This window comes from Euprymna scolopes, chromosome 21 (assembly GCF_053919585.1).
Source record: "Euprymna scolopes isolate OS-2025 chromosome 21, ASM5391958v1, whole genome shotgun sequence".
Classification (NCBI taxonomy): domain Eukaryota; kingdom Metazoa; phylum Mollusca; class Cephalopoda; order Sepiida; family Sepiolidae; genus Euprymna; species Euprymna scolopes.
Window position 1 is genome coordinate 60,514,580 of NC_136502.1, and position 10,494 is coordinate 60,525,073.

The 10,494-nt window shown below is 29.4% G+C and overlaps 1 protein-coding gene across 4 annotated transcripts in view; it reads left to right on the forward strand.

Moving 5' to 3' along the window:
• The window catches only part of LOC145242406 (LIM domain kinase 1-like), a 339,107-nt gene that overhangs the window by 217,855 nt on the left and 110,758 nt on the right, over window positions 1-10,494 (forward strand). The window contains exon 1 of one of the 4 annotated variants that reach the window (XM_080105435.1): window positions 6,384-6,577. The exons of the other annotated variants lie outside the window; for them this stretch is intronic. Coding sequence (XP_079961561.1) covers window positions 6,501-6,577 — 77 coding nt within the window. The 5' untranslated portion in view covers window positions 6,384-6,500. Of the gene's footprint in view, window positions 1-6,383; window positions 6,578-10,494 lie in introns of those variants that run through there. 4 annotated transcript variants of the gene reach the window in all.

Below are 10,494 nucleotides of genomic sequence, written 5' to 3' on the forward strand. Positions count from 1 at the left end.
TGCAAATTAAGAAAGAACAAGCCCAAAATTGTTGCTGTGGTTATAAAACAAATTATAATCATGAAGTAGAAATGTTAATTACAGTGAATGAACCAGCACAAAATTTGAAACATATATCTGAAAGTAAGTTAATGAAGTTGCCACTGTGACAAGTCACAGTTGAACACGAGTTGGCCAGAACAACGGACAGAACGGCCAACACTATTTGGTTGTGGCAGCTTGTAAACATCTTCTGCATTGAAACCCACTTCGTCCTTTGGGTTTGGAACAAACACAGGCTTGTCCATTCCTACCTTCCCAGCAACTTTTTGAAGGAAAACACCTTCGAACTCAAAGTTCTCCCCGTTGAAAGTGTCAACCCAAGCAATGTTGTTCACAGTTTGTGATTTGCCAACACATTTGACAACCAGAAAGTCACCTTCAATTATTGGGCTATCCAGATCAATATCACCATCACTATCTGATGACACATCATCACTATCTGATGACACATCATCACATTCAAAATGTGAATCATCAGTGTCACTTGAACATGGGATTGTAGATCTCGGGGAGGGAGGCATGACTTTTTCCCACCAGCATTGAACAAACACTGCTTTATTAATAAGCTTCTCTTTCTATTTTCAGAAAGGGCTATCATCTCCTGTCGTTCAGGGGTGTCAGTCAAAATCTTTGAGCTGCCCTTTTTGCAACCACCTCTTCTTGCCTTTCTTGATGCTACTTTCGGAAATGGCTGAATTGCAGATGGTGAAATGTATGGACGATGCACATCATGTGAGCTAGATGAAACACAAGACCCAGATGCGGATGGTTACATAAGATCATCTACTTGCTGTTTTTGTGGCTGGACATCATCACTGGACACAGGCAAGACTGCTCCAGGAACCTCACCTGATGGTCCTGCATCTTCCACAATAGAATTTGCCTCAACGCTTTCTGCAGCCACATTTTGCTCACGGTCAGTTGGAAGAGAAGGGGAAAAGTCAATTTCACTAAAGATGTCCCAGTTAAATTGATGAATGCTCGAGGCTTGGAATCCAGCAGGAATGTTCAATGGTGTCATGGCAATCATCTGGGCTTGGTTCACTAGAGCTGGGATTTCATGTTACTGTTTTCCCTGGATTGGATCGTAGCCATCCATCCATGGCTCTGTTGTACACTGTTTTGAAGGGTCCATACACTGACCGGTCGAGTGGCTGGAGACGATGAGAAATGTGTGGTGGAATGGTCAGTAAGACAACGCCATGAGATCTTGCTGTGTTCACAACATTCAAAGAAATGTGTGTATCATGGTTGTCGAGGATTAAGAGGATTTTCTTTTCTGGTGAGTATCTGGTGTGCTTGATGACGTGATTTAAATATTCCACAAACACCTTTTCATTCATCCAGCCACTTCATGTTGCCCTCCCTGTGTTGGTCCACCTCTGATGAGGTGATCACTGTAGTGGACTCTGGGAAAGATGAACAGAGGAGGCACGACTGATCCAATTGCACTCACAGTGTACAGCACCATTACCAATTCCCCACGTTCAGCGGCGGTGATTGAACCAACTTCTTTCCTTTTTCTGTGACAACGGCTCTAGGGTTTTGAACGGTGGTGCACCCAGTCTCATTAGCGTTGTAAATGTCACTTGGTGAGAACTTGCACTTGTTCATTATCTGACTCAAGTTGTTGCAAAAATTTATCAACAACTGGGCGGTTGAAGGCTGTAGCACACCCAAAAGATGTTGCTTCTATCACTCTAATTGGTAGGTTCTGGCGCTTCTTGAAGCCTAACCACCAATCATGTCCTGCTTTTTTCTCACAATCCCAACTTGGTGGTAGATTGAGGCAGTTTTTTTTTTTTTTAGCAAACTCATATGCCAGTGTGCGACATCTTCTTAATGACAAACCATGAAACATGTCTGACAATTGTTTCACGTGGTCAGCCTTTCTGTTTCAGGACTAAAAACCAATTGCCGTAAGGAAACAGGTGTGTAAGCAGTCCCTGCTGGTTGACTGCCTTGTTTGTCCATGTACTGCTTGAGTGTCATTCAATCAATGTTAAAGTCCTTTGCAGCACTCCTCACACTCTGCCCTCCAGTAACAGTGGCAGCAGCCCATTCCATAACGTCTGTAGGATTTTGTCCACGATTTGTCTTTCGCACGTAGTTGCGCATGTCTGGTGAGCTTTTTTTCTGTGAAACGCACAAAAAAGAAAAATGAAGTTAACACAATAAATCCGATAATTCTCATTTTAATTATCAAATATAATAATGATGATGATAATAATAATAGTAGTCATAATAATAATTATTATTATTAGAATAACAAAGCACCTGTCCAGCATGCAAATTCCTAGCCAAGCACGGTTTACAAATCTTAAACATTTACCAGGTAACCCATAGATTTAATTCTTATACAAGTAGAGCATGTAACTTCCACAACATGTATTTTGAATTCACTCTATAACATATATATAATTATTATTTTGAATTCACTCTATAACATATATATAATTATTATTATTATTATTATTTTGAATTCACTCTATAACATATATATAATTATTATTATTATTTTGAATTCACTCTATAACATATATATAATTATTATTATTATTATTTTGAATTCACTCTATAACAGTTCTACTGATGTGGTTGCACATTCATCTGCTTCTTGGAAACGTATAAAAAGACATATGGGGCAAGTTGAGCCAGTGGCACAACTTACCCCAATAGCATTGGCTCAACTTACCCCAGTCTGACCTCATTAACTTGCCTGTTCAAATGCATGCATCCCATGTGTGGTGGAATGTAAAAATCTTTTACAGGTATGAAGGCAAGTAATTGAACAAACAACTACCACATATTATATCTAATCAAACTATTACTACACACAAAAAACATGCACTCACCTCTGAAACGCTTTGTTACATTTTTGGCACGAAATCTGATTTTCTTTTACTGCATCAACCTCTGATCTTGGTTCAGCAAAACAAAATGGTGGCGGTTAAAGTCACGTGATCAGTTGTTTATAGATTGCATGCAAACTTGGATTGGCTTAGTCAATTGTGGTTGAAAGGGGGTGGCTCAACTTATCCCTATTCTCAACTTACCTCGCCTTCCCCTAATATTTTTCAAGCCGTTTTAAAATTAATTGAATTATCGCTGAAGTTATATTCATAAATTGAGTGACGCTTAACACTAGCTAAATGTTTCATGACTGAATTAACCCCTTTCTATAAAAAACAAATGTGTTAAAAAAAAAAAAAAAAAACTTACTTAACGACCTCGGAAACTTAACTAGGTCAGTTTTGTTGTGAAGAAAATATACGTTATTAACTTGTTTGTACTGGAAAAACATATTCTTCGCGTTATTTCTGATTTTAATAACTATAAATTATCCCCCCCGAAGCATTTTTTTGTTTATTCTAGAGTTTGACAGCGAATTTTCATGGAGTTGTAATTCCACGTGGTGACTGTTTTTAATGTAAACATTTTCTGCAAGCCTCGTATTAATTTATAGAGATCAGAGTTTTTATTTAAAAAAAAAAAAAAAAAAAAAAATTCTCTAAGTTATTAAATTTACGTTCTTGTATAAAATTAAGATTGTTTGATTCAGGGGATTAAATTTAACTCTTGCTGTCTGTATTTCTTGTTTTTACGGTGTTGTTGACGGGATTTTGCCTCTTGAACAGTATTTTCTATCCGTTCTTTTACGACTGGTCTCCTTCGTCATTGTTTAGTGCAGTCTCTAAATATGAGACATCAGTATATCGAGAGATTCCGGAAGATATGGCACAACGATTATTTGTTGTCCTTGCGAGAGGTTGAGGCCAATATGGTTGGGCGATAGACCTCTGAAGGTGCCAGTGGGAGAAATCGTTTTGATTAAAGCACCAAATAAAACCAAACCCTTTTGGAGTCGAGGCAAAGCGCTCAGACTCATCAATGGGACCGATGGTAGAGTTTGTTCGGCCTGTGTGCTGAGAGACGGTTGTGAACAGGTCCACTCCCTAAAACATCTGTTTCCCCTAGAACTAAAGGCCACTTCTGTGCCATCTTCTACAGAATTCATAGAGGAGGGGGAGGGGTCCTTTCTTCTGTCCGACCTGTTCCATCGCAAATGACGGATCAGCTCCCATGGTGTGCTGTGATGCCTGTGACAATTGCTATCATTTCGACTGTGTTGGGGTGAGTCAACAGGATACCTTGCGGGAATGGAGTTGTTCGAATTGTTCGATTTAACCTACTCTTTCCTTAACCTCAGTTGTTGCCATTAGACTTTTGTTAAAATATAATTCTTAAGATTACTAATATTGGCAACCTAGAAAAAGTAAATTATTTATAAAACTAACTCGTCACGTACAGATAACTCATAATTACCTTAAATAAAGATGCTAAACCCATAACAGTTTGTTAGATCCTTGCAACTGATGATTTCAAATGTCCATTAAGTGACATAAATTGTAATTAGTATTAGAAAAAAGTAATAGATACTTCTTCCTTTTTCTTTCTTCCCTTGGTAGTGTGTTGGAAATTGTACACGGGAAGGCGAGCCTTATTGGTTAAGGCGCTGAATGTCATGTTTTCTTTTCAGGCTTTTGATTGGACCTCTAGGAAACTTCCTGCGTGCGCAGTTTTTAAAACTTACAGACATTTTCGCTCTCTTGGAAAAAAATCTTGCTAGGGACAAGATGCTAAATTAAGTATCTCCCTAAGAGGGGCTGCCTCAAGGTCAACCATGCTTAGAGCTCCATTTCCCTTTTTATTCCTTTAACCAAGAATTTATTCCTATTGTGATAGGAATTTTTTAGACGAATATCATCTTCCCTAGAACTAAAATAGTTTGGCTCCGTTAATGGAGTTTTATTCTTCCAGATACCATAAATAAATGGTTTCTGCTCCCTTATACTAGCTTCTCCGAAGAGAAGCAATTTAAAAAAAACAAAAAAACTACCAGACTCTCAGAGACGCGAGAAATGGGCATATTTTTTGCAATCCTACCAAAGAAGACTGAAATTCATCACCCTAGGTAAGGCTTGTTTTATTCCGTTTGTCTTTTTTTTTTTTTTTTTTTTTTTTTTTTTGCACTCTGCCGAGTTCTAAAGCGTGTGAGGAAATTAATTCTCACATTGTAATTAATATTGTTCATTCTTTTTATTAATATTGTTCATTCTTTTTATTATTATTATTAGTTTTATTAAAGTTCTGTCAATATATTTTTAAAAAACCCACTCAGAATGACACCCATTTATTTAAATATATTTTGTTAAATTTAGTTCCTTTTGTTACTTACACTAAAAAGTTTTGTGTAAATAGAAAAAAGTTTTTTTTTGATTCTTAAAAGTTTTGTAAATAAATATTTTTTTCTTTTAAATCTGAAAAAGTTTTGTAAATATATTTTTAAAAAAATCTTGCTCGTGAACATTCGACCATGTCTGCTATTTGACGTGTTTACAACCACCAACAATGTCACGGTCGAACAACCGGTGTCACTTGAAATGTTCGCCAATCTTTGTCTTCTGCTATGGGGTATCTAATCTTTACTTGATCCCAAGATTTTCTAAATTTCAATTTCTTAAGATCCTTAAAGCCTTAAATTTTAGACATTTTCTGAAATCAAAATCGTGTAATGGATTTTGATCGAAATTGTAATACGGATTCTAGACATAAGGTGTAGTAGCATTATACAATGTAATTTTAATCTTTGGGGAGGGACATAAAAGCAGCGCAAAACTGTTCTGTTTGGGCAGTTTATTTCATCTGTCATAGGATGGTTTCTCTTTGCTTCAGCCTCCCTAGACTTCGGCCATCCCATTTCATGATAAAAAAAAAAAAAATGGTAAAGTTGTTAGATAGCCAAGAAGGAATTCAGACAACTTTGACGCCAGCATAAATTTCTATGCGTTTAGCAACCCAAATACGAATGGCTCACCAGCAAATAGTTGTTTTCGGCGTCTAAAACAAAAGTAAATTAGTTTCATTAGAAAAATAAACGAGGAAAATGTCCACTAGAAAAGGAAGAGAACGTAGAAAATTATGATCCAAATAAATTCAACAATGGGAAATAGAAAATGGAAGTTAACAACTTCATAACTCTTGCTTCCTCCTTATTTTGTTCGTTAGTCCTTACAATCCATTAGCGATGTTTCTGATTTACTGTTTTCTGACTCAACTATTTCAATCCTCTCCTAGTATCATTCTTAACCTGTCAATCTACCCATCTCATTAATCATTCGAAAGTCGGGGGTTACATCGACCGAAACGTTGTGAAAATTACACTCAAAATGAGAACAGTAGTCCGATGAATCCAAATAATATGAATTTCCTTGAAACCGACATTTTATTTATTTATTGAATTAAATGGTTTATCATCAACTCCCTCCCTACCTACTTTAAAAAGAAAAATCGTTACGGTCAGTGGATCCCAAGTATTTAAAAATAAAAAAATAAATAAATAATAAAAAATCAGTTGACATGAGTTGTGTACGTTGCAACTAGCTAAAAAGGTAACAATGTTTCGACTTCGGGAAGCTACGCAGTTTTTCCAGCGACGAAAACAAAAACTTTACATGAAATCACCCGAACGGTCGTAAGTTTTTCATGAAGAAAAAAAAAAAAAAAAAAAAAAAAAAAAAAGCCATATTTTATTGTTCGTACTCAAGTGTAATCAATCGCTATTTTTTATTTTTTTAAATTATTATTTCAGATGATTCACCTGTTGTTGCAAACCATGTATGATTGTTTTCGTATATTACGCGAGGAGTCAAATTGTTGGGAATTTTTTTATTTTAATTTTAAACGTTGTCATTGTATTTTCGTTTAAGCAGGTGGTTCGAGACAGAAATTACACAATTATCTACCCCCTCCCCCAATTCACTGCGACAAAAGTTAGACATGGCCGCAGTCTGTTGTAATTCATTCCATGCAGTGCACAGACTGTGCTGTGCACTGCACAGTGCACTCATATGAAAGGAGGCAAAATTTGTCATGAGATGATGCGTCAGTCTTCGCCAATTTTCCAGCTATCTGCAATAAACTAATCACCTTTCTGAGAAGGAAGAGAAAATACCTGTCAGGAAAGTTTTCTGTGACTGAACAGAACTACGTTACAGACTTTTGAAAAGGCATGTCAGTTCGATGAAATTGACAACTTTCGTTAATAAATGGGGATCTGCTGCTCTAGGTGTATCAGAATTTTTGTAGGAATTTTTGACACCCCTAACAGGAAACTGCGAATAAAATATAAACATCTCGTAATTTCTCTGTTAAAAGTGGGTTGTTTATTTTCTTTATGGATTATACTTCCAAAATAAACTATTAAAGTTGTTTTAAAGGTAATAGAAATATTTTGTTTTTAAACAGTAATGAATTTTCCGAACTCAATATTTTTCAATTTTTAAACTTTAAAAATCTATCAAAATTTTTCTATTGATTCTATTTTTACGATATTTTCAGGGTCAATGTGAAATTTTATGCTCTTTCCAATAAACCGAATATAATATTTTAGACAAACGTTTTTATTTTTTAATTCACGCCCCCCCATTTTCAAGTGTCTATTAAAAAGTAAATAATTAATTTACTCACCGAAGAGTAAATAATTAATTTACTCACAAATTGGAGAGAAAAGGTCAATAAATAATATATTCAAATTTAAAACAAAAAAAACGTAGTGTTTTTTAGAATTTTACCTGTAAAGTTTGAAGTTTAAAACCTTTTTTTTAAAACCACGTTATTTGTTTTTTTTTTTTTGTTTTTTTAATGGAACCTTGGTCCTTGCTCCTTTAATTGAAAAAAAAAAAATAGGGCTTGAATTACATTTTTCGAGGAGTTATAAGCTTGGAAAGACAGGGGGTCGAATAATTCACGCCTCCCATTTTGAAATGTCTATTAATAAGTAAATAATTAATTTATGTACCAAAGTCTTATATATCACAAACTGAAGAGAAAAGGTCAATAAATAATATATTCAAATTTAAAACAAAAAAAGTAGTTTTTTTAGAAATTTACCTGTAAAGTCCGAAGTTTAAAACCTTTAAAGAAAAAAAAACGTTTTTTTTTTTTTTTTTACTGAAACCTTGGTCCTTCCTCCTTTAATTGAAAGAATAAATTAGGGCTTGAATTACATTTTTCGAGGCGTTATAAGCTTGGAAATATGGGGTGGAATTATTCACTATTTTCACGAAATTTCTGACACACCTACTGCTGCTCTGTTCTAGATCATTCTCTTATGCATTACTCCTTTCTTTTAGATGGGGAATTGATTAAAGCGGTGCCCGGAAAACTCGTCTCGGGAAAACTCGTCCCTCTTCACTAGGTAGGAAAACTGGTCCCTTATTGAATAAATATCGATTGAAAACACATTTTATAATCGTTCTTGAAGGAGATATTGTTTTTTAAAATATACTTTTTTTTTTTTTTTTTAATATTTTTACTTGTTTAATGTTTTTATCTTTTTTTTTTTCTTTTTTTTTAATAAAATCGATTTTCTAAGTGTCCGTTTTCTACCTAACTGGCTAAGTTCTTAGTGGTTTCACTTATTTTAAAGCGTTTATTATGTTCCTACAAAGTTAATTACATTTTTTTTTGTTTTTTGGAGTCATAAAAACAATAGGGTTTGTATTACCGTACACATAGATTCGAAAAAGTTGTCAAAACACAAATATATAACAAATAAATGTTTTGAAAGGCAAGATAAGTTACTTTTCTCCCAAACTGGATATATATTTTGTGTTTTTATTCAATGTAACATGTTTATTCAGCTCGAAAAATTTATATATATATATGTATAATTTATATATACATATATATAATTTATATATATATATACATATATATATATAATTTGTATACATAAATATATTTTATATATATATATATATAATTTGTATATATATATATATAATTTGTATACATAAATATATTTTATATATATATATATATATAATTTGTATATATATATATATAATTTGTATATATATATATATATAATTTGTATAGAAATATATATATATAATTTATATATATATATATATAATTTATATATATATGTATATATATAATTTATATAATTTATATATATATAATTTATATAATTTTATATATATATATATAATTTATATATATATATATATATAATTTATATATATATATGTATAATTTATATATATATATATATAATTTATATATATATATATATATATAATTTATATATATATATATAATTTATATATATATATATATAATTTATATATATATATGTATAATTTATATATATATATATAATTTATATATATATATATATAATTTATATATATATATATAATTTATATATATATATATATATAATTTATATATATATATAATTTATATATATATATAATTTATATATATATATAATTTATATAGATATATAATTTATATATATATATAATTTATATATATATATAATTTATATAGATATATAATTTATATATATATATATATAATTTATATATATATATATAATTTATATATATATATATATAATTTATATATATATATATATAATTTATATATATATATATAATTTATATATATATATATATATAATTTATATATATATATATAATTTATATATATATATATAATTTATATATATATATATAATTTATATATATATATATAATTTATATATATATATAATTTATATATATATATATAATTAATATATATATATATATAATTTATATATATATATATATAATTTATATATATATATATATAATTTATATATATATATAATTTATATATATATATATAATTTATATATACATATATAATTTATATATAAATATAATTTATATATATATATAATTTATATATATATATAATTTATATATATATATATAATTTATATATATATATATAATTTATATATATATATATATAATTTATATATATATATATAATTTATATATATATATATAAAATTTATATATACATATATAATTTATATATACATATATAATTTATATATACATATATAATTTATATATACATATATAATTTATATATACATATATAATTTATATATACATATATAATTCATATATACATATATAATTTATATATACATATATAATTTATATATACATATATAATTCATATATACATATATAATTTATAAATATATATAATTTATATATACATATATAATTTATATATACATATATAATTTATATATATATATATAATTTATATATATATATATAATTTATATATATAATTTATATATATATATATATATAATTTATATATATATATATATATATATAATTTATATATATATATAATTTATATATATATATAATTTAGATATATATAATTTATATATATATATAATTTATATATATATATAAATTATATATATATATATATAATTTAGATATATATAATTTATATATATATATAATTTATATATATATATAAATTATATATATATATATAATTTATATATATATATATAAT